Genomic DNA, 24,951 nt, shown 5'->3' with positions numbered 1-24,951 from the left:
GGGATGCCTGGTAAGTGGGAAGAGCTCAAATCACTATTATAGACCAAAGGGAGTTATTATAGACATGTTCTGAAAGTACACAAATATTGTGTTTTTTTCAACAACTCAGTACTGTTTTAATCCGATTGTAGGGGGCAAGGTGAGGGCAGGAGCTGGTAGACCAGGGCAGAGGCTACTGCTCTGGTCCAAGTAGAGGCAGAGTCCTGACCCTCAACAGACTCTCCTTCTCAGAGCAGTGGAAGGGAATCAGGTGATGGCCCTCCTCTGCCTTCCAGGGTCCCACCTCCCTCCTGGGGTAAAAGCCCAAGTCCTCCCCGCAGCCCACAAGGCCCTGCACAACCTGCCCCCACACCCTCCCTGCCCTCCCCTCCTCCCTCTCTCCCCCTCCCTCACTCTGCTCCAGCCACATGGGCCTCCTTATTATTCCTCCAATGCATCAACCCTGGTCCGGCCCCGGGACCTTTGCACAGGCTGTGCCCGCTGCCTGGAACCCTGTGATAGGATCTTCCTGTCCCTCCTCCTCATCCTTCAGATCTTTGCTCAAAAGCCACATCTTCAGTCACCTGCATTGCTGATGGCCGGATGAACTGCCACAACCCCCACAGAAGGCAATTTAGCTGCCATATCTATCCAAACTAAAACGAACACGCACTTTGCCCCAGCCGTTTCCCTTCTAGAAAATTCTCCCACCGCTATCCTTTCACGTGTGTGACATGACCTCTCACAGCAGTGTCTGTGGTGGCCAGAAATTGGCAACAGCTTAAATATTTGTTGCTAAGGGAATTAAGGTAGCAGTACACAGTCAAAGGTCAACTCAACAGATACAGCAAAGAGAGAAAGACAGACAGACAGAGACAGAGATAGAGACAGAATGAGGCCGCTCTCCGTATCAGCACCTCCAAGTTACTGGGTTGAGTGAATAAAGCAAAGTTCAGAGCAGCATGTCTAGCCTGCACCGTTGGTGGTAAAAACAAGAAATGCACAGAACTTCCTTGCAGGTGTAACACACAAACGTCTCTTTCCAGAGACCAGAGAAACTGGCAACAGAGGCTGCCTCCTGGGAGGGAGCAGAGGAGGGGCAAAACTCTTCCCCTTCCATTTATTTTTAACATCTTTATTGAGATACAATTCACATACCTTATAATTCACCCCTTTAAAATGTCCAAATTGGGACTTCCAGTGGTTCAGGCTCCATGCTTCCAATGCAAGGGGTGTGGGTTCAATCCCTGGGCAGGGAACTAAGATCCCACGTGCCACATGGTGTGACCAAATAAAAAAATACATAAATAAAATGTCCAAATCAATGGCTTTTGGTGCATTCACCCAGCTGCATAGCCATCACCACCGTCAGTTTGAGAATACTTTTATTACCCCCAAAAGAAGTCTTATATCCCTTAAGCTGTCACCCCCAAACCTCTCTATGCCGTCCCTCAGCCACCACTAAATCCGTTCTCTGTTTCTGTGGATTTACCTGGGCTGAACATTTCATGTAAATGGAATCAGACTCTATGTAGCCTTTTGTGCCTGGCTCATTTGCCCAGTGTTCTCAAGGTTTATCCATGCTGTAGTGTGTGTCAGTGCTTCCTTCCTTTCTAAGGATGAAGCGTATTCCATTGCATGGATGGACCACATTTTGTGTATCTCTTCATCTGTTGATGGACATTTGGTTGTTTGCACATCTTGGCTATTAGGCACCATGCTGCTACTAACATATGCATACAAGTTTGTTTTTTTAACTAAGTGGTTGCACCAGGTCTTAGTTGCGGCAGGTGGTCTCTTTAGTTGCAGCATTCAAACTCTTAGTTGCAGCATTCGAACTCTTAGTTGTAGCATGCATATGGGATCTAGTTTCCTGACCAGGGATCAAACCCGGGCCCCCTGCATTGGGATAGCAGGGTCTTCACCGCTGCGCCACCAGGGAAGTCCCTGTGTACAGGTTTTTATGAGGACATAAGTTTTCATTTCTGTTGGGTAGACACCCAGGAGTGAAATTGGGAAAGATGGTAATTCTACATTTTACCTTTTGAGGAACAAACTTTTCCACAGTGGCTGCCCCATTTTACATTCCCAGCCATGCATGAGGGTTCCAGTTTTTCCACATCCCCTCCTCTCTGTGTATCTTTAGAATTTTGAAAGACGTGACCCATTGCCTCTTCCAACAAGCAGTACCACTGGGTAGAGGACTTGTCCCCAAGACCTTTCCTAACTAAGAAGTCTGAAAGAGTCCCCATCCTGACTCCCCATACCTCATCTCCTTGCCATAACCTCATAGCTTATCCCTATTAGAAATGTACCATTTTTAAAAACAGAAAATGTACCATTTACATGTACATTTCCCCGACCAGAGCAGGGAGTGGACTGGCTTTCACTGCTATTGGGGTTTCCTTGAACTTCGCACCAAGTTGATACAAATGAATACTGGTTCCCCCCAAAATTTCACATATGACAGAGAAATATGGGGTCCCAAAAAACTCCTAGGTATGGAGAATCGATGTTGAGTTTGTGCCCTAATATTCTTGGGAACCAGGGCCCTTTGGCCACCCCACCTGGCCTGACATGGGGGTCTCCTCTGGGCCACCACTGATGCCTCTGGGCACCTCCTTCAGGACCAGGACAGAACTGCCAGCTTCGTCTTGAGTTAGGGCAGCGAGTCCTTTAACGCCCACAGGGTCCTAACGCATGTGACGAATTTTCGAATAAGACTGGAAAGGTTTAGAATGAAATGGGCTGCAATTAGCCTTCCAAGAGGAGGGAAAGCGTGGGAAGGGTAAAGATAGGCAGGGACCAGAAGCACAGGCCAGGAGGTGAGGCTGAAGGGGTCAGGGGTCAGCCTGAGGTCTCCAAGAGGAAAGGCACTGGACCTAGAAGTGTTTTTCAAATCTCGGATCATGACCCGTTAGTGGAGTGCAAAATCTATTTAGCAAGTTGCAAAGCATATTTCTACAAAAAGACCAAAATAGAAAAATATCAGTTTTGTGGGTTGCAAACCTTGTTGCTGTTGTTTTTAATATAATAAGAAAACAGGAAAAAAGAAAAAGAAAAAGAAAAGAAAACAGAACAGAGAATAAAAATAAGCAGAATAGAAAATATCAGAAAAAGTCCACTGGGTGAGTTGCCATTACTTTTTTTTAAATGAAAGCATAGAATAGGATATGTCAGAAAAAATTAATTTGGTGGGTTACAAAGTTATAAAAACTTTGTTTTTATCAGATCAACATGTAGGACTGAATAGAATAGTATTGAATAAGTAAAAGAGGATAGAATTTACCAGAAAAAATAAATTTGGTGGGTTACAGCATTTTTGTTTTATGTGAAACAAAATGGTAGACCAGAAGAGCATAAGTAGACTAGAAATAACAGAAAAATCAATTCAGAGGGCCCAACCAACACTTTTTTTTAAAAAACTTCGTTTTAAAGTTTTATTTGTTTTTTATTTTTCTGGCTGCCTCGGGTTGCCGTGCACAGGCTTCTCAGTGCAGTGGCTTCTCTTGTTGCAGAATACAGGCCCTTGGTGCTCAGGCTCAGTAGTTGCAGCGTGCAGGCTCAGTAGTTGTGGCTCGCAGGCTTAATTGCTCTGCGGCATGCGGGATTTTCCTAGACCAGGGATTGAACCCCTGTCCCCGGCATTGGAAGGCAGATTCTTAACCACTGTGCCACCAAGGAAGTCCCCAAGGAAGTCCCCAATATTTTTTTTCCCAATTTTTTTAAACGAATAGATTAAATAGAATAGGGTAGAATAGGAATTCTCTTATCCAGGCATGGAGCAAGGATAAGCATTATTTCATGAAACTTATTTCTCGTTCATAGATTTAGATGTAGATGGATATATAGATTTGTGTTTTTCACCACAATATTAAAATCTATGTTCTAACTATGAGTTGTGGGTTGTTTTTTTTTTTAAAGAATAATATGTAACAAATAACCCATGTGCCTGCAAAGTCTAAAAGATTTATTATCAGGCTCTTTAGAGAAAAAAAATTCATCAACTCCATGTCCTAGATGAACTTTTTCTTTTAATTGTTATAGTCTATTTATATTATGTTTCTGGTGTATAACATAGTGATTCAATATTTTTTATAGATTACGCCTCATTTAAAGTTATTACCAAATAATGGGCTGTATTTCCCTGTGCTGTACAATATAGCCTGTTCATCATTTACTTTATACATAGTAGTTTGTCTCTTTTTTTTTAAATTGCGGTATAGTTGCTTTACAATATTGTGTCGGTTTCTGCTGTACAGCAAAGTGAATCAGCCACACATGTACCTGTATCCCCTCTTCCTTGGGTTTCCCTCCCATTTAGGTCACCACAGATCACTGAGTAGAGTTCCCTGTGCTATATAGTAGGTTCTCAGTTATCTGTCATACATGGTAGTGTATATTTGCCAATCCCAATCTCCCAATCCATCCCACCCCCACCTCCCCCCACATACATCTGTTCTCTACACGTGTCTCCATTTCTGCTCTGCAAAGAAGTTCATCTCTACCATTTTTCTAGATTCCACATATATGCATTAATATACAATATTTGTTTTTCTCTTTCTGACTTACTTCACTCCATATGACAGTCCGTAGGTCCATCACATCTCTTCAAATGGCATGATTTCGTTCCTTTTTATGGCTGAGTAGTATGCCATTGTATATATGTACCACATCTTTATCCATTCCTCTGTTGATGGACATTTAGGTTGCTTTCCATGTCTTGGCTATTGTAAATAGGGCCGCAATGAACATTGGGGTGCATGTATCTTTTTGAATTATGGTTTTCTCCAGGTATATGCCCAGGAGTGGGATATGGTATGGTAACTCTATTTTTAGTTTTCTAAGGAACCCCCATACTGTTCTCCATAGTGGCTTTATCAATTTACATTTCCACCAACAGTGTATGAAGGTTCCCTTTCCTCTACACCCTTGCCAACATTTGTTATTTGTAGACTCTTTGATGATACCCATTCTGACAGGTGTGAGATACTATCTCATTGTGGTTTTGATTTGCATTTCTCTGATGCTTAGCCATGTTGAGCATTTTTTCATGTGCCTGTTGGCCATCTGTATATCTTCTTTGGTAGAGCAACTCTTTCTTGTATATAAGCCCAAGAAGTGTCTTCAGGATGCTCCTTCTAGCTCTTTTATGATATCAGCCACTTGCAATATAAATGTCCATCCTTCCCTGGTGGTCCAGTGGTTAGGACTCCATGCTTCCACTAGGGGGTGTGGGTTTGATCCCCGCTCAGGGAACTAGGACCCTACATGCTGTGCGGTGCAGCTAAAAAATGTGTGTGTGTGTGTGTGTGTGTGTGTGTGTGTATCCATCATGCAGGGGGGACAGGTAAATAAACTATTTTGTAACACACTCCATTGCTATCATGAAAACAAATGAATCAGAATAACAGGCACCAACATGAATGCCTTTCAAACACAGAATGTGAAGCTAGAAAAGCAGGTTGCTGGAAAACATATGAGGCTTGATTTACCTAAAGCATTCAAATAGGTAAAACAATACTGTGTATTTCTATCACAAATAAAAGAATGTATTCCTAAACAATACAAACATTTGCATGAGCATGACAAATGCCACACATACACACACACACACACACACACACACACACACACATGCTTGCAAAAGTATCAAGTTCCTCTGGAATAAGATACAGGAAGTCAGCAAAAGTGGAGAGCAAATCATTGTAAGCATACCACACGTCACGTCAATTATTTTATGTTATTTTATTTTATTTTATTTTGTTTTATTTTATTTTATTTATTTTTTGGTTGCACAGCTTGTGGGATCTTAGTTCCCTGACCAGGGATCGAACTCTGGCCCCCAGCAGTGAAAGTGCCACGTCCTAGCTATGGGACCGCCAGGGAATTCCCTCAAATCAAATCTTTTAAACTAGTACCCACAAATAAAAAACAAAATGATCCCCAAGCCACACATTAAATATAACATATATGTGACTTTATCTGCAATCCAGCAGCTAACCCATTGATATAGAGGCTGCATTCTGAAGCCTTTATTTAAATACGTTACAAAATTTCAACTCTACGGTTTTGATGATTCAGAGCCCATATTTCCTCCTTAAGTCTGAACTACTTGGGTAAGCCCTAGGTCTTGGGCTTAGACTATAAGACATTCCCTGTCTTCCAGAAAATTAAGGCTCAGAGAAGTCAAGGCACCAGTTCAAGGTCACACAGCAAGTGAGTTATGGAGCTGGGATTAAAGCCAGGGTCTTGTGAAATTCTTAGGTCTATTTTACAGACAAGGAAATTGATGCTCAGCATGGCAAAGGGCTTAGATTAAATGCAAAAGCTAAGAGATGATTTTGGGCTGCAAAATCCCCAAGACTCCAGATTTCATCCCAGTGCCTCTTACCAGGAGAGTCCCAAAGGCTCACGCTCACGGCTCTGGTGGACTGTTAGATGAGCAAGTGGATCTTGTGGCCGAGATCCCTCACAGTTTTCCATCCCTCCCCCACCTCTTTTAGAATCCTCTGTTCGTGGAGGCTGAGAAAAAGATCTCCTACAACTGCTGCAGCCAGGGCACCATCTGCCTGCAGATCCAGATGGAAAAAAATACCTTCGCGCCGGGGGAGAGGGTCATTTTCACCACGGAAATCAACAACCAGACCAGCAAGTGCATCAAGACGGTCATCTTCGCCCTCTACGCCCACGTGCAGTACGAGGGCTTCACGCCCAACGCGGAGCGGCGCTCCAGGGTGGACAGCAGCGAGCTGCTTCGGCAGGAGGCCAACACCCAGATCACACCCTTCAACACCACCAAGATCGTCAGCACTTTCCACCTCCCGCCGGTGCTGTCCGTGAGCGGCGGGACGCAGGACAGCGAGATCATGAACACCCGCTACGAGCTGGTCAGCACCGTCCACCTGCCCTGGTCCCTGAGTAGCGTCAAGGTCAAGGTGCCCATAATCATCACCAGCGCCCCCGCGGACTCGGACAGCTGCGGGCTGCGGGACGCGGGCAGCGTTTCCCAGGAGCTCGAATCGTCAGAATCACATGCCCAAACGTCTAAATATTAAAAGTTTTATCAGCCTCTATGGCAGGTCCCTCCTTTGCCTTGCACAGGTGGTCTTCAGATCAGTCCGGGCGTGGGTAGCCTGTAGCCTGAACCTTGCCAAGCTCCGTCCGTGCGGGCAGCCATTTGTCCCATCCCAGGAAAGATCAGTCAATACCAGCAGAGGACAAAGCCTCCCCGATTGACAAAACCTTCCAGGACCCTGCCCCGCTTAGCACCGCAGACCCATCAGTTGGCTGGCTCTTACAGTGCCAAGACCAGGGATCCCCAACTGGGAGCGACTCTGCCCTCCAGAGGATGCTGGCAAAGTCTGGTTGTCCCAGTTGAGGGGAGCAGGGGACACTCCTGGCATCCAGTGGGTGGGGGGCCAGAGATGCAGCTCCACACCCCACAGTGCCCAGGATGGTCCCCCACAGAGAATAACCCAGCTGCAAAGGTCAGCAGTTCCAGGAGGGCGGGGACCCGGGCTGGGGCCATTTATGAGGACAGATGGTAGTTGAGTCCCCAGGCTGGGTCTGTGAACCTCCTACCCAAGTCACATCCCTTCTCCACTCACAGCACCTCCGGGGCTCCCCCACCTCACTCAGGGTAAAAGCCCAATACTGGGTCATCCACCCACACCCAATCCATCAGCAAACCATGCGGGTGTTCCTCCAAAATCTCCCCGGAATCTTCCTATTTCACTCCCCTCCTCGGCTTCCTCCTTCCTCCCATCTATGCCACGGACCAGGGAGCACAGTCACCTGCACCCGGCTCTCCGGTCTCCTGACCTGGTCCCCCACATTCTGTGCTTCCTGCAAATAAAAATTCAAGACACCCAGTTAGACTCGAATTTCAGAAGAATAATTTTTTTTAACAAAAGTATGTCCCCCACCATATTTGGTACCTCCTTATGCTTTAAAAAAAAAATCATTCGTTGTTTACCTGATATTCCAATTTAACTGAGCATCTTGTATGTTAACTGGCCGTCCGATTCCCCAAGCAACTAAAAGGCTCTCCACACAAATCGGGCCACTCTGCTCCCAGACTTCCAAATCTTTGAAATTTCCATCAGGTCCCCAAAGCACCCGCTGTGGCCCATCAGGTCCTGGGTAGTCAGGGATGAAGGAATGGGCCAGGGTGCTACTTCTGGGCTAATGACTTAGAAGTATTTCTCCAAGCACCCCAGGCTACAAAATACCCACCCCTGCCTCACCCCTGCCGCAGGCCCTCCAAAGGCCAAGCAGACAGGAGGCATATACACTTGAATGGCGGGCTGCAGCATCCAGAAAGATTCAGAGATGCTCTTCCAGATCAAACTTTTTTGAGGGGAGGTGATGCGGATAGAATGCATGGATTTAATTATTTTCTGACTCTCTCTTTAAAAAATTTTGTCATGGGAGAAATCTCTCACCTTCAGCCACGTTTATAGGGTGTCTCCAAAAAAGCTGTGGTGATCCTGGCTCCCTGGAAGGGATTTGCTGCTGGGCCAGGGTGGGGATGTACCCCTGCTGATTTGGGTATGTGATCTTCCCTCTGCAGTGGACAAAAGGATCCAACCCTGAGGCGGTGTTCTTAGGCTGCCCTGCTTACTGAAAATTCAAAGAAGTTTATTTTAGGAAGGAAGGGGATGATATCGCCAGCCTGAGCATCCTTGAGGCTCTGGAGGCCAGGTCTGGGCTATCCCCACATCCCCAGAACTAGGTTCGGAAGGGCTGTGTTCTTCAAAGCTGCAGAGCCAATGCCACCTCCTCCAGGAAGCTTTCCAGCCATGCCTCTTGCCTTTCACTGCGTCCCCCAGTCCCAGTCCCTTCCTCCATCTGGTCTTGACCACATACACTATGAAGGCCTTTGTCCACCTCTGTTCCATCTGTGGGGAAATTAAGGTGGGGGCACCACCCCAGCCCCCAAGTGGTTGTTAAATATATAACAAGTGATCCTTAGTATGTAACAGTAGTGTTCGGGACTCCACTTGGATGGTGGGACAGAGCATTTCAAGAATCCTGGAGGTGAAAAAAAAAAAAGAATCAAATCCCGGAGGCGGACCATAAGCCAACTGGCAACTGCCCCTCCCAGCTGGGGTGTCATCAAGCTGGAGGGGGGCGTTGCCTGAGCACCTGGCGGGGGTGTGGTCAGATTCTTTCCCACCTCACTATACTATCCTTATTTCCTTCTGTTTGGGACAAGGGATTTCTCCTCTCTGGGCCTCAGTTTCCCCATCTGTAAAATGGAAAGAACAACAGCGTTTACCCCTAGATATTGGAGAAGATTAAAAGGGCTAGGGACTTCCCTGGCGGTCCAGTGGTTAAGACTCTGCACTTCTACTGCAGGGGGCACAGGTTCAATCCCTGGTCGGGGAACTAAGATCCCATATTGCTGCTCAGCCAGAAAATAAAAATAAAAGGGCCAGTCCATGCACCACTTTTAGAGGAACTTCTGGAACACAGCAAGTCACAGCCAGTTGCTAATTATGAGTTTAGGATTTAATTCCTTTTCATGGGCTTCTCCAATTCTAACAGCTCACCAATCAGGTCTTGGTGACCTCCATGTCACTGTGCCGGGGGTCACCTCATTGTCCTTGTCCTTCTTTTACTGTCTTAGACTTTTTCCTTGAAAAAATTCCAATTCCTATGGAAAAGGCTCGAAAGAATGCTGTGATGGACAAGTGATCATCCACCTTGAGCCTCCCGTTGTTGATTTTGGCTATGTTTGTTCTTTTCCTCTTTTCCTCTCTCCCAGATTATTTCACAGTAAATTGTAGCCTCATGGCGCTGGGTCCCATACTTTGCACTTCTTCCCACATCCTGAGATTTAGATGCGTCTAGATAATCACCATAACATGATCACTCCCAGGGTAATTTCATCATCTCACATATATACACTCCATGTTCCAATTTCCCCACTCTTCCAATATATATCTTTTCGATTGTAGTAAAACACACACAAGATTTGCCATCTTTGCCATTTTTTACACGTACAGCTCAGTGGCATTAGGCTCTTTCACACTGTTGGGCAACCATCCCCACCATCTAGGGCTTTCCCAGCTTCCCAAACTGAAACTCTTTCCCCATTAACCATCAACTCCCCACTTCCCTCATCCCCAGCCCCCTCTTTTTTTTTTTAAAAGGCTGAACAATATTCCGTCGTCTGTATACATCACATTTTGTTTATCCGTTCATCCATCGGTGGACATTTGTTTCCATCTTTGGGCTACTGTGGAAAATGCTGCTGTGAACATGGTACACACATAACTATCTCTTTGAGACCCCATTTTCAATTATTTTGGGTATGTACGCAGAAGTGGCCCTGCTGGATCATATGGCAATTCTATGTTTAACTTTTTTGAGGACTTGCTGTCCTGTTTGCTACAGTGGCTACATTGTTTTACACTCTCACCCAATATATCCTTTATAGTTGAGTTTTTTTTTTTTTTTTTTTGGCAGGGAGGTGGCAGACAGATCTAGGATCCAACAGGTATCACATCTTCCTGTCACATCGTGGGAGTCTTCTTCACATCTAAAGCACCCCTCCTTTTGTGTGTCTCACAACTGTCATTCTTCAGGGGCCAGCTGTGTATAACATCTCCCACAGTCCAATGTTTCCTCATGATGAGCTTCAGGTTGTATATTTTGGGCAGTGAGATTTCAGAGGTGACACTGAGTCCTCCTCAGTGCAAGGTACCAAGTGGCACATGATGTCGGTCGGTTCCCTTACTCGTGATGATGTGAATCGTGATCTCTTCGTTCTGATGATACTGACCAGATGTCCTCACTACAAGTGCCTTTCCCCCTTCGTAACTGACAAGCATTCCGTGGGAAAAATATTTGCAGACTGTGTGACCACATCGACTCTTATAACCTTTCACCCAGTGATTAAAAAAAAATTTATTTATTTATTTGGTTGCAATGGGTCTGAGTTGTGGCATATGGCATGCGAACTCTTAGTTGCAGCATGCAGGATCTAGTTCCCTAATCAGGGATCGAACCCAGGCCCCCTGCATTGGGAGCACGGAGCCTCAGCCATTGGACCACCAGGGAAGTCCCACCCAGTGGTTTTTATATCTGTGGATGCCCCTTGCTTGAATCCGTTATGACACTGGTGCTTGCAAAACAGTGCTTTTGCTAATGGTAAAGACTCCTATATTGGCTACCTGCATTGTTCAGCAAAGGGGGCTTGTCCTATTCCACCCCCTCACCAAGCTATCTCTCTAATCTCTCTCCAGCATTCCTTATAGCTGACCATTTCCTCTTTACTCAAATATCTACTTCCCTTGATTTCCCTGATGCCACACCCTTCTCATTCTTCTCCCGCTTCCCAGATTTCAGATATGGGGCTTCTGCTTTCTTTCAAGTCACAGCACCCATGCCTCCTCTTCCAGGAAGCCTTCCAGCCATGCCGAGCAGAGCCTCTCACCCTCCTCTGCCAGGTCCTGAAATATGGATGACCTTCAGGCGTCCATATCCCACTGCTTGGTCAACATTTTGAACTCTGGGAACCCTCAGCTAAGGGCATTGGACTTGACCCTATGGCTTATGTGGAAATGTTTGGAGTGCTTTTCTTTGGAGATGGGCCAGAGAGTGAGGATTTGAGAAAGGAGCTTTGAAAAATCACTCCACTGACCCTGTGGATGGAATAGAGTTGAAAAAGAACACAAGAGTAGATATACATTCAGGAAGCTGCTAGGTCTGAATAGTAACAGAAACAATGAGGGCAATGATAATAGCACCGTGGCAGAACCTGGCTCCTTTTCCATCCAACTGTTTCCTTCTTCCTCCTGGGCATATGGCTGGACTACATTTCCCAGCATCCCTTGCACTTAGGCAAGACCATGTGACTGAAGTGGCCAATGGGGTGTAAGAGGAAGTGATATGTCACTTCCGGCCTGATCCTTTAAAAACTTCACATGCAGTGCCTTGTTCAGTCTTTCCCCTTTTGCCAGCTGTATGGAGAGGATTGTTTGGAGGCAGGCTGCCCAGGAAACTTGATCTGTACTTGGTTGTTGCATATCCAAGAAATAAAACTTTACTAAATAAACAACCTCCACTGAAGTTGGGATAATTATTTATTTATTTATTTATACATTTATTTATGTGTTGGATGCATTGGGTTTTCATTGCTATGTACCGGCTTCCTCTAGCTGTGGTGAGCGGGGGCTACTCTTCGCTGTGGTGCACAGGCTCCTCATTGCCGTGGCTTCTCTTGTTGCGGAGCACAGGCTCTAGGCACATGGGCTTCAGTAGTTGTGGCACGTGGGCTCAATAGTTGTGGCTCATGGGCTCTAAAGCACAGGCTCAATAGTTGTAGTGCACAGGCTTAGTTGCTCCGTGGCACGTGGGATCTTCCTGGAGCAGGGATGGAACCCGTGTCCCCTGCATTGGCAGGCGGATTCTTAACCACGGCACCACCTAGGAAGCCCAATTACTTATTTATTTATTTTTAATTGAAGTAAAGTTTATTTACAGTGTTGTGGCAATCCCTGCTGTACAGCAAAGTGACTCAGTTATATACATATAGACATTCTTTCTCAGATTCTTTTCCATTATGGTTAATCACAGGATATTGAATATAGTTCCCTGTGCTCTACAGTAGGACCTTGTTGTTTATCCAACCCATATATAATAGTTTGCATCTGCTAACCCCAAACTTTCAATCCTTCCGTCCCCCACCCCCATCCCCCTTGGCAACCACAAGTCTGTTCTCTAAGTCTGTGAGTCTGTTTCTATTTCATAGATAGGTTCCTTTGTGGCATATTTTAGATTCCACATAAGTGATATCATATGGTATCTGTCTTTCTCTTTCTGACTTACTTTACTTAGTATGATCATCTCTAGGTCCATCCATGTTGCTGCAAATGGCATTATTTTGTTCTTTTTTGTGGCTGAGTAGTATTCCACTGCATATATATATATCCACCACATCGTGGATTTTCTTATTCTAGCCATTGGATTACCCTAGGATTTCTCCACCTCCATACCATTGACATTTGGGGTCAGATAAATCTTTTTATGGGGAACAGCCCTGTGCATTGCAGGATGTTGAGCAGTACCTCAGCTTTTACCCACTAGATGCCAGTAGCATCCCCACCCCACCCCCACCTGGCCACAGTTGTGACAACAGAACTTTCCCCAGATGTTGTCAAACATCTGCTGCATGGACAGAATCACCCCCAATGGAGAGCCTCTAGTCTATTCTTATTCTACAAGTTGCTACATTTTTATGGAGACTCTTACACATTTTTGGGAACATGGACTCAATGTGGCCACAGCTAAACCTGCCATCACATCTTCCTCCATCCCTGCCTCCACCTGCTCCTGCCTCTGTTTCAATAAAGACCCCACCTTAGGGTCATCACTGCTCTTTTATGCTCCCAAGTCCTGTTTGTCTTACTTCCTAAATAACTGTTAAATCCGTCCATCTAACTCTCCCCATCTCCTCTGCTTGGCTGGACTGTGGCAGTAGCCACCTCCCAGGTGGCTGTGCTTTCACTCCTGCCCCCTATAGTCCATTCTCCACACAGCAACCAGAAAGACAGCTTTTCAAAATGCAGTTGTGATTATAGACTCAGTTGGGGCTGGAAAGCTGCTTCCAAGAAGATTCATGGCTATTGGCGGGAGGCCTCAGTTCTTTGCTACCTGGGATTCTTGGGTGTCCTCACAATGTGCCACCTGGCTTCCCCTGGAGCAAGTGACGGAGATGGTAGGGGGGAGGGTGGTGGAGAGAGAGAGAGAGAGAGAGCAAGGAGGCTATGGTGTCTTTTATGACCTAGTTTCAGAATCCTCACGGGTATCGGACACAATCACTTCTGCCATATTTTGTTTGTGAGAAACAAGTCACTAAATTCAGCCCATACTCACAAAGAAGACAAATAGACTCCACCTTTTTATTTTTTATTTTTAATTTTCCCCCCAGCCACGCCGTGTGGCACGCAGTATCTTAGTTCCCCAACCAGGGATCCAACCTGTACCCCTTGCAGTGGAAGAGCAGTTTCAACCAATGGACCTCCAGGGAAGTTCCTAGGCTCCACCTTTATAAAGCAGTGTCCAAAATGTGTAGACATATTTTTAAAAACCACATTCCCCAACCAATTCTTTGGCAAATTCTACTGAATCCACTTTCAAAATCCTTCTAGGGACTTCCTAGGTTGTGCAGTGGTTAAGAATCCATGCCGCGGAGCAACTAAGCCCCTGCACCACAATTACTGAGCCTGCACTCTAGAGCCCATGAGCCACAACAAGAGAAGCCACTGCAATGAGGAGCCCGTGCACCACAATGAAGAGTAGCCCCTGCTCACTGCAACTAGAGAAAGCCCGTGCGCAGCAACGAAGACCCAACTCAGCCAATAAATAAATAAATAAATAAATTCATTAAAAAAAATCCTTTTAGACTATTACCCTTTCTGTTATCACCACCCTGGTTCAACAACCCAAGTGTCCATCAGTGGACATATGGATAAACAGATGTGGTCCACCCATACACTGGAATATTATTCAGCTTTGAACAGGAAGGAGATCCTGACACCTTCTACCCCATGGATGAACCTTGAGGACATGATGCTCAGAGAGAAATATGCCAGACACAGAAGGACAAATATTGTCTGATTCCACCCATAGGAGGTCCCTCGAGAAGTCAAATCCATAGAGACGGGAAGTAGATGGTGGGGCCAGGGGCCAGGGGAGGAGGTGGGGAGTCAGTGTCTCATGGGGACAGAGTTTCAGTTTGCGAAGATGAGAAAGTTCTGGAGATGGAGGGTGGGGATGGTTACCCAACAATGTGAATCTACTTAATGCCACTGAGCTGCGCACTTTAAACTGGTTTAAATGGTAAAGTTTACGTTATGTGTATTTTACCACAGTTAAAAAAATTTTAAAAATATCCAACCCTGGGCTTCCCTGGCGGCGCAGTGGTAAAGAATCTGCCTGCTGGGGCTTCCTAGGTGGCGCAGTGGTTGAGAATCCACCTGCCAATGCAGGGGACACGGGTTCGATCCCTGCTCCAGGAAGATCCCACATGCCACCGAGCAACTAAGCCCATGTGCCACAACTATTGAGCCTACGCTTTAGAGCCCGTGAGCCACAACTATTGAGCCCATGTGCTGCAACTACTGAAGCCCACGCGCCTAGAGCCCGTGCTCCACAACAAGAGAAGCCACGGCAATGAGGAGCCTGCGCACCACAACAAAGAGTAGCCCCCACTCACCTGCAACTAAAAAGAAAGCCCACGCACAGCAAAGAAGACCCAACACAACCAATAAAATAAATCAATAAATAAATAAATGTATAAAAAAAAAAAAAAGAATCTGCCTGCCAATGCACATGGGTTTGATCCCTGGTCCGGGAAGATCCCACATGCCTCGGAGCAATTAAGCCCACGAGCCACAACTACTGAAGCCCGTGCACCTAGAGCCCGTGCTCCACAAGAGAAGCCACTGCAATGTGAAGCCCAGGCACAGAAACAAAGAGTAGCCCCCGCTCACCGCAACTAGAGAAAGCCTGCGCGCAGCAATGAAGATCCAATGTAACCAAAAATAAAAAATAAATAAATTTATTAAAAAAATATATATATATATCTCCAACCCTTATATGGTGTTTCCTGTGTTCCAGGCACCGTGCTAGGCTGTGTTACCTCATTTAATCCTCTCCATCATCTGTGAGTCAGGGACAAGGATCATCACCCCATTTTACAGATGAGGCAACTGAGGCTCAGAGAGGAGCAGTGATTTGCCCAAGCGCTCACAGCTGGGAGTAGATGGCATAACCCCGAGCACCCTGCCTCTCCGTGAACCATGGTGGTTACCATTACTGCTTCAGCTGAGAAGGAAAGAACCCATCACAGAGACACAGAACTGAGACCACTGACATCGCCAGCCCGGGTCCCTGGGTATCAGTGAGCGGCTGAGCTGGGATGGGGGCCCTGGAAGGTCTGAGCCCACACAGCCACTGCGAGCTTGATTTGTGAAAAGGAGCAGAGGGGCCTGCACTGGGTCGAGGGTCCAAGTCTTGACTTATAACTCCTCTCTGGGCCTCAGTTTCCCTTACTGCAAAGCTTGAAATGATGCTAAGGAAGTAGCCACAGGGAATGGGTACTTCGGGCCCAGGAGTCCAAAACACAGGCTCTCTGGTCCTTAGTTTTCTCATCTTTAAAATGGAGATTAGGGACTTCCCTGGTGGTCCAGTGGTTAAGCCTTCACCTTCCAATGCAGGGGGTTGGGGTTCGATGCCTGGTGGAGGAGCTAAGATCCCACATGCCTCTCGGCCAAAACACCAAACCATAAAACAGAGGCAATGTTGTAACAAATTCAATAAAGACTTTCAAATAAATAAATAAAATGAAGATGAAGGAGTTCCTGGTGGCCTAGTGGTTAGGATTCTAGGCTTTCACTGCCGTGGTGCAGGTTCAGTCCTTGGTCAGGGAACTGAGATCCCACAAGATGTGCGGTGTGGCCAAAAAAAAAAAAAAAGTGTTTAAAAAAATAAATAAGATGAAGATTAGATTTAATAATACTTAACAATACTTTTCACGTCAGCAAGACTCTACCTTTGGGGCTGGACCATTTTCTGTGGGGGGCCGTCCTGGGCACGGTGGGGTGTGGAGCAGCGTCCCTGGCCCCTAGCCACTGGCTGCCGGGAGGACCCCCCGTCGAGACGACCAAAAACGTCTGCAGATACCCCAAGGATCTCCCTGACTGGGACCCCCGGTCCACAGTATCAGGTCGGAGGCCTATGCTGAGTTAGTGTATCTGGTCCTCAATGCTACTGAGCCTCCCAGCTCCGCAGTGTCTATGCTGTGTGGCCTTGGGGGTGTGGCTTCCATTTCTGAGCCTCAGTTTCCTCATCTGCAGCGCTCGGACTCAACAGCCCTGCCCTCCGGACATCTGGGGATTAATGTCTATACACAGCATCAGCCAAAGTAAGCGCTCACTCCAGAGTGGCTACCCCACCAGGCGGAGGGGCCTTCTGGAAGCTTCTGGCCCCCAGCAGTGGGGCCCTGCACCCTCCCTGCTGCTTGCCTCCCCTCTGGGCCTCAGATTCGGGAGGACCCCACAGGCAGGCGTTGGGACACTTCCTGTGCGGTGGCCGCCGCCGGTGCCCACGGGGCCAGGTGTGCCAACGGGAGAACGCAGCTGGCGCCACCCCACTTCCTGCCCCGGGGGAGGCGCCTCTCACACGCCTTTGCCCCCCACCCCCAAAATAACATCCCCCGCCCCCGGAACCAAAGCCACCCTCACCAGCTGCAGCCTCCAACGTAGGGGACACAGGACGGGCGAGGGCCAGCAGCTGCCGCCACGGCGCCTGTCCCGCTGGGAACGTCCCCCCCGCCCCCCCATTGCTGCCACCTCCGGCATTCCAGTCCCAAGGGGGTGACCTGGCCTCCCCCAAGGTCCGGACACAGGAGCTCTGAGCAGGCAGGGCGGGCTGTGGGGGAAGGGACTCCTCTGCCACCCTGGGTGACAAGGGACCCTCTCTCGCCAGAAGCCCCCAGACCCGAGGTGCCCCCAATCTTCACCTCAAGGGACCATTCGAGGGGGGAAGGGGCTGGTTGCCAGGACAACAGCCCCCCACCTCCACCCGGGAACAAAGGGGCGGCTGGGAGAGTCAAGGACCGCGTGTTCTCTCCCCACCAACGTGACGGGTACATCCTGGCAGCTGGCACTCGGGGGGCCGGGCCAGAGCCTCCGGGCCTGGCCACCCCACACAAGGCCACTCAGTGTGGGGGCAGTGGGGGCGGGGGGATGGCTGAGGCCCCGGGGGATCTGGTTCCTGGTCAGCCGCCCCTAGGCCTCCGTCCTTCCGGACATTCTGACAAGGAAGTCTGTTCGCTCTGCCTGCAGAACGTCACAGAAAGGCCAGGGGGCCCCCGATGTCCGGCTCTGAGCCAGACGGGCCACCAGGATGGAGGCGGACAAAGGCCACGTGGAGGTCTTTCTGCTGCCCAGACCCCTGGCCCTGCATTCCGGGGTCAGGGGTGCCCAGAGGGACCCCCCCCCCCCCTCTGCTGGCCTGGGAGGGACCGGCCCAGGGGACAGTGGCTCTGGGAGTGGCTCCCCTCCCCCAAGCCACGCAGGGGGCAGCGGGCAGCTGGCGCCACCAGGGCGGGGGGGCGGGGACGGGCGAGGGCCTGCATGTTAAAAGACCCCCAGCTTCCCGCGGCGAGCGGGCCATGGAGACAAAACCTTGTCTTCCGGACATCGGGCCACAGTCGCTCAGGCTGTCCACCCACTGGCTGGAGCTGCGGTTTGGGGACGACGTGGGCAGATCTGTCCTGGCTGGGGTAGGGTTGCCAGAAAAACGTACAGATCCTGCAGGCAACTGAGTAATTTCTCAGCGTAAGTACGTCCCTTGCAATACTTGGGACATACTTATGCTAAAAAAAAAAACATTCACTGTGTATCTGAAATTCACACGTAACCAGAGGTCCTATATTTTTATTTGCTAAATCTGCAACCTGAGGCCAGGGGCTCTGGGAGAGGCAAACGTGCTTACCGATGTTCCCCCAAAACTTGCTCCTCTGCTGGTCCCAGCCTCAGGGGTGGCCCCACTCTCTTCCCACCCCCACCCCGCACTGGATTCCCAGCCAGAGGCCTGTGTCAACCTCACCTTCCAAACCTTGGCCTGTTGCTCTCCTCCTGCAGTCTCTCTCCCATCTGCCCCCCAACCCCAGCAGATGGGGCCATGAGTTCCTGCCTGCCCCCCAGATATCTGCCCGCCCTTCCCTGAATCTCGAAGGTTCCACCCCTCCGTCCCCAGAGATCTGAACGGGGCCCTTCCACTGCTCTGAATCTGACAGTTTCTCCCCATTGCTCGCACAATAAAGGCCCAAAACCTCTGCTGGACACTGGAAGCCCCTTCCCTGGCAGGGCTCCAACTGATCCCTACTCCCAACTCCCAGCCCCCTTTCCTCAAATGAGCTGTGGTTTCCCAAAAGCTGCCTGTTCTCTCAGGTCCCCAGGTATGGCCCAGAACCCCAACCTGAGTCAGGCCCTGCCCCACCTCTGCCCACAGCCCTCCAGGGTCCCCACCTTCCTGAGAGCAAAAACACAAGTCCTCCCTGTGGCCCACAGTGTCCTGCACGGTCTGCCCCTGTCCCCTCCCTGTCCTCCCCTCCTGCCCCTCCCCCCCCTTGCTCTCTGCTCCAGACACACAGGCTCCTTGCTGTTCCTCCAACATGTCAGACACAGTCCTGCCCCAGGGCCTTCGCACATGCTGTTGCTGCCCCCTGGCGCACACTTCCTCCTAAAAGCCACACAGTCCAACAGTTCTCGGCTCAACTGTTACCTCCTTGGTGAGGTCTCCCTGGCCTACCTTATTTAAAATTGTAAATCACCCCGACTTCCCGTCTTCCTTTCTTGCTCTATTTTTCTCCACAACTCCTATCACCTTCTAATATGCTATGTGTTGAGTGTTGTACGTGCTCTGTCTCTCTGACCAGGACATCAACTCCATAAGGGCAGGTGTGTTCTGTCTGGCTCACTGATTTATACTGAGCAGGGTACACAAGAGGCGCTTAATAAATGCTTCCGGAATGAATAACCATCACTGTTTCTGGAACATCCTCCTGCATACCCCTCCTTCTACCTTTCAAGACTTACCTGAAGCAGGTGGGCTCATTTTCCTCTCCCAGGTTTCCTTTATCCACAGGATGGCCCAAGAGAGCTCTCGAATGCTCCATCATGCCTCTGCTGACCCTGCTCCAGAACCTTCTGTGGCTCCCAGTGTCCTCAGGACTCTGTCAGTCTGGCCCTTGCCACCCTGTCTAGTTCAGTCTCTCCTCCTTGACACTTCCCAGCTCCTGGCCATACTCTACCCTCCAGCCTCACTCTGCACCTTCACCCTCTCTGTTCCCTCTGCTTGGAACAGCTTCTCCAGTACCTTCACCTGACTGACCCTTATTTATCTCTCAGGCCCCGGATTAGACATCACCTCCTCCTAGAAGGATTCCAGGAACACCCCCCACATCAAAATCCAGCACCTCCTCTGGGCTCCACCATGCCTGTGCACCCCCATCACAGCCCTGACCACCTCTATTTTATCCACCTGGTCACCGGAGGCAACTTGTCCTCAGACACAGGAGGCCTGAAGCCCACAGCACTTTCAGGAACCCACAAAATGGTTTCATTTTAATTTCTCTTAAAATCAAAAGAAAAAATGAATAGAATAATATCAACACGATTATAAGAGATAATTTGTAATATTTTCTCATGAAGGGAGGCATCAAGTGCCTCAGGCCCGTGAAGGTTCTTTTTTTTTTTGTTTTCTTCCAGCTGCACGGCATGCAGGATCCTAGTTCCCCGAACCCCTGCCCCCTGCAGTGGAAGCACAGCGTCCTAACCACTGGACCGCCAGGGACTTCCCCCATAAAGGTATTAAAGGGGCCCTGCTGATCCCATGTGGGTCTCCCCACTGGACTATGAGTACCCTGAAGGCAGAGGTCGAGACTCGGTCCCCAAGGCTGCCTGGCACACAGCAAGCGCTTAATAATTGTTTGTTGAACAGCTGAATATCCAATGAATCGCTGGGTCCTCACAGCCAGGCCTGGCCCGCCTCACACATCATAGGAGATGCTGGATGGATGGATGGATGGACGGATGGATGGATGGACGGAAGAAGGGTCAGAGGGCAGACTGACCAGGATACTAATCTGGGACCAGCAGCGCCACCTTGTGGCACGATGCTTGCCTGTCTCTCCTTCTCCTAGGTTCCAGTGGGAAAATTCTGGGGAGTTTTCAGAGCTTTTCCACTGGAAGGGGATGGAGACGAGGAAAAGGAGGAGGAGGAGGAGGAAGAGGAAGAGGAGGCATCAGGCAGTGATCTCAGGAACAAAGACCTTAGGTCCAAATCCTGCAGACACCCATTTGTGGCTGTGTCCCAGGGCAAATTACATCAGCTCTGAATTCTGTTTCCTCATCCAGAGAATGGGGAAACTCAAAATCAGGCCTCTGAATAACATAAAGAAATTGCTCAGAAAACAGCTCACCTGCCACCCTGGGGCTCCTGGACAGGTGCTGTCCTCAAGGAGCCCCCCAAGCCTGGGAAGTGACAGAGTTTTCATGAGGACATGGCTGGGGCAGAGAACTAGACATGGGTTTACGGGTAGGGTTGTCAGGTTTAGTAAAAACAACAAAATAAATAGGACACCCAGCTCAATTTGAATTTCAAATCAAAATGAATAACTTTTTAGTATAAGCATATGCCAAATATGGAATACACTGAAACTCCCAAAAGGTATCTATCATTGACTTGAAATTCAAATTTAATTGGGCATTCTGTATTCTATCTGGCAACCTTAGCCTGGGTGAGCCTGGGGAGGCAGACAGGAAGGCTTCCAGGAGGAAGGGGCAGTGGTGCTAAGAGCTGATGTGGTGGCCACTTTTCCTTCCCCTCCCCCACCTACATGTGCAACCTTCACTGTGCTCACCAGGGACTGGAGGTGGGACTAGGGAAGAAGGTGAGCATGGCTGCTCTCTTTTTTGTTCAGAAGATGTAGGGCAAAATCATCAGGACTTTATTTTCCAAGTCAGAATTGAGCTACATCCCACTGACCAGGGATATTTTCACCACATCCCAGCACTGAAGGCCACTCAGAAGCTGAAGGCTACCAGGCATATCTCCCGGTGACTCTCTAGCCATGTGACCTTGGACAAGTCACTTCACCTCTCAGAGCTCTATACATCCCAGACCCATTCTCCCCCAGCACTCTCCCTCTCCTCACTCTGACTCAGCTACGTAGGGTTGTGGCTGCATCTCCAATTCACCAGGCGTGGTCCAGCCTCAGGGCCTTTGCACATGCTGTTACATCCCAGACCCATTCTCCTCCAGCACTCTCCCTCTCCTCACTCTGACTCAGCTACGTAGGGTTGTGGCTGCATCTCCAATTCACCAGGCGTGGTCCAGCCTCAGGGCCTTTGCACATGCTGTTGCCGTCATCAGGAACACTGGCTCTCCTCCCTCATTTGCTCAAATGGCATTCTGAAAGGCCACCCCAACCACCCTACTAAGAAGTGCAGCTCCCACATTCTCAGTCCCAGCCCTCTGCTTTTCTTGGTGGCATTTACCACCACCTGACCCATCATGCATTTCACTCTCTTATCTTGTTTATTGTCTATTTCCCCATCAGGTGGTGAGTATCAAGAGGTTGCCATCTATTTTACTCACTCCTGTGCTCCCGCCCCAGCACAGCAGCTCAGTAAGAAGTGTTGAATGAATGAGTAGGGAAAATGAATGAATGAGTGGGAAAAAAGGCCTGCCACAAATGTGAAGTTTTTATCTGTTATAATTTTATATAAGTGCTTTAACCATTTGGGGGTTTCAGAGTTACTTAAGAATCTGACAGGCTGCATGTGCTTAAATACGTATGTTCAGTGTCTTGGTGTGCAACAGCCATATGGTGCCAGTGGCCACTATATTGGGTGGCACTGAGTTCTAGAACATTCCACAAATCTCAGAAAGCTCTATCACACAGCACCAGTGTAGACCCCCTCAAGAAAAAAAAATGCACTAGTCACAGACACCCTATGTTTTTCCATGTTCTTTCCAGAGGTTCCAGAAGTCCCACCCCAACCCACATAATTCAGCAGAGGTGGCAAACTTGTGGCCCCTGGACTGAATATGGCTTCATTGGGTTTTATTTGGTCCAGAGGTTTTTTTAAGAGGCAGGACACTCTGTCTACAGTCTGAAATCCCCATGGATCTGTGAATACCTAGGTGGGTCTCCCCCAGGGTAAAGCTCTGCTCCCTCTAGGCTGTCACTTTTTTAGCAGAGGCATTTACCTCCTGCCTGGCCCCTGGGGCCATCTGAGTTTGAGACCTTGGTTTACAAAGGAAGAGAATAAAGGATTTGGGGGGGGAGAAGGGGAAATCCAAGTGAAGCACCTTCAGTAAGGGGTTGATCCAGGACTCAGAGATCCAAGAGTTGACCCCTGCACTGTCCCTGGCTGACCATCCCTGGGCCTCGATTTTCCCATCTGTAAAATGGGGACGATAAAGGGATTACATAGTGTTGGGAGGATTACGTTGCAGGATGCAGGTGAGGGCAAGTTGCTCATAATGCCGCGTCGGGCGTGGCTCCGTCACCCTCGCGCGGAGGGGTCGGGGGGAGGGGTGGCCCCTGACACGCGGGAGGCATCATGCAATGACCTCCGAGTTCTCACAGCCTAGATTTGGCCACTGGAGAAACGGGGGCGGGGGACCCCAAGATCGCACTCACCTCCCAGGGCCGCGTTCCTAGGGTCCCTGGCGGGGACAGGGCGTCCCCTGGCTGGATCCGGCGTCGTATAAGGCTCGCCCACTGGGCGCACAGTTGGGAGGGCGCGCGCGGCCGCGCACGTCCAGCCCTTCCCGGACTTCACTTGCGGCTCCAACGTCCAGAGCTGGGCGGGGGGCGAGCCCTGGCGGCGGGCCGCCCCCCAAGCCCGATTGGTCCTTCGGCCCGTCATTCCCGGGGGGCCCGCCCCCAAACATAAAAGCCCGCCTTGGCCCGACCCAGGACGGTTTTGGAACTGGCCTTGAAGGGGTGGCCTCCGCGCCCTGGACGTCCCGCTGACCGCGGTGAGAGGCGAGGGCCCCCATTCGAGGTGGGGGCGGGGGCCGCCGAGTCCTGGGGTGTCCCAGGGGAGGAAGGGGCAGGGAGGGTCTTCCTGGGGCTTCTGCTTGTCTTCGCGGCCTGGGGAGGGGTCTCCAGCCTGGGTTGAGCGCCCCTCCCCCCCCCCCAAACAAATCCAACTTCTGGAACCGGCTCGGACTTTCGGACTCTCTCTCAATATCTAGGACTTTGGCGGGGGGCGGGGGCGCACGAAAGAGCCCCCAGAAGGGGCAGTATCAAGCGGGGAGGGGGGTTGCTAAGTCCCCAGTCCCAAACCACATCCTGTTGTTTTGCAAACGCACTTGGGAGGCAAGCCGCAGCCCATTCCGCACAGGGACTGTGCTCCCTCTGGGTCTTACCCGCCCCCAGCTGACCCTGGCGAGGTCTTGGAGCAAATCCAGCTCGCTTTTCCTGGGTGGGGGTGGCCAGTGGATTGCACAAAGTGGCGGTGGGACGCCCTACCCCTTATGTGAGTCCTTGGGACCTTCGGAAAACCAGAGCCTAGGCCTGGGACCTCCGTCTCTGGGAACTTTGCAAGTTGGAGCTTAGCATGCCCTAGCTGCAGCTGGACGACTGTGTGACTCCAGCCAGTTTCAGCCAATTCTTGCTCTAGCAGCAAGGCGGGGGCCGGGGGCGGGGGGAGGGGTTGCAGCTGCAGGCAAGTTGCTAACCCCAAGGACTTTAATGGGGGTGCTGACACCTGCAGTGGGTGTCCTTGTTAAACCTGTCCCAGAGAGATTGATGGGCAGAGGGGATGGGAGGGAGAACCTCTAGGCTGCCCAGCTGAGCTCAGGCTCCAGGGAACGTAAGGGGAAGAACAGGAGTCAGGTGAGGATCACCAGGGGTAGGTGTGCCTCCTTCACCCACCTTCCCAGTTGGGGGACCTTTGTGCCATGCAGAAGCTCAGTCCTGCCTGGTTTCATCCGTTTCTATGTGGCGGGCAGAGTGGTGTGAAATAGATGTGTTTATTGACCACCTACTATGTTTCAGGCACCAAGCTAAGTGCCACGTGTGCAGCCTCTCCTCCAATCCGCAGGGACTGTGTGTGAGGAACGGTTATCCCCGTTTCATAGATGTGGCAAGCGAGGCTCAGAGAAGCGGGTGCTGCCTTCCCAAGCTCCCACAGTTAGGGAGTTGCAAAGCCGGGATTAGGACCCCGTTTGGACTCCAGAACTGGTGCTCTCAAAACATCAGTTTGCTGGGTTCCACTTGGGGGATGGCAAAACACGGTGTCTGGAAGGAAACGCTCAAACTCAAGGTCAGGGCTTCACCACAGGCCTATCCTAGAATGACCTGGGGAGGGGGACTTCCCTGGTGGTCCAGCGGTTAAGACTCCGGGCTTCCACTGAAAGGGGCACGGGTTC

The 24,951-nt window shown here is 49.8% G+C and overlaps 2 protein-coding genes, 1 long non-coding RNA gene and 1 other non-coding gene across 8 annotated transcripts in view; 3 read left to right on the top strand and 1 right to left on the bottom strand.

The window, feature by feature from the left end:
- Positions 1–7,055, top strand: part of ARRDC5 (arrestin domain containing 5) — a 10,446-nt gene extending 3,391 nt beyond the window's left edge. Inside the window, exon 3 of the mRNA XM_057708484.1 lies at positions 6,486–7,055. Coding sequence (XP_057564467.1) covers positions 6,486–7,037 — 552 coding nt within the window. The 3' untranslated portion in view covers positions 7,038–7,055. The remainder of the gene's footprint in view (positions 1–6,485) is intronic.
- LOC130836459 (uncharacterized) lies at positions 5,843–23,400 on the bottom strand. The gene is made up of 4 exons (XR_009049143.1): positions 23,213–23,400; positions 8,427–8,548; positions 7,958–8,120; positions 5,843–7,827 (listed from the first exon to the last, which is right to left on the bottom strand). It is a non-coding gene; the product is annotated as an uncharacterized LOC130836459 (long non-coding RNA).
- On the top strand, positions 9,300–9,372 carry TRNAR-UCU (transfer RNA arginine (anticodon UCU)). Its single transcript has one exon. It is a non-coding gene; the product is annotated as a tRNA-Arg (tRNA).
- PLIN3 (perilipin 3) overlaps positions 23,383–24,951 on the top strand; it is a 26,614-nt gene continuing 25,045 nt past the window's right edge. For all 5 annotated transcript variants that reach the window (XM_057708483.1, XM_057708479.1, XM_057708482.1 and 2 more), the window contains exon 1: positions 23,383–23,553. The gene's annotated coding sequence lies outside the window, so the exon portion shown is untranslated. The remainder of the gene's footprint in view (positions 23,554–24,951) is intronic.

Source organism: Hippopotamus amphibius, chromosome 15 (genome assembly GCF_030028045.1).
Source record: "Hippopotamus amphibius kiboko isolate mHipAmp2 chromosome 15, mHipAmp2.hap2, whole genome shotgun sequence".
In the NCBI taxonomy this organism is placed as follows: domain Eukaryota; kingdom Metazoa; phylum Chordata; class Mammalia; order Artiodactyla; family Hippopotamidae; genus Hippopotamus; species Hippopotamus amphibius.
This window is presented reverse-complemented; position numbering and strand designations above follow the sequence as displayed.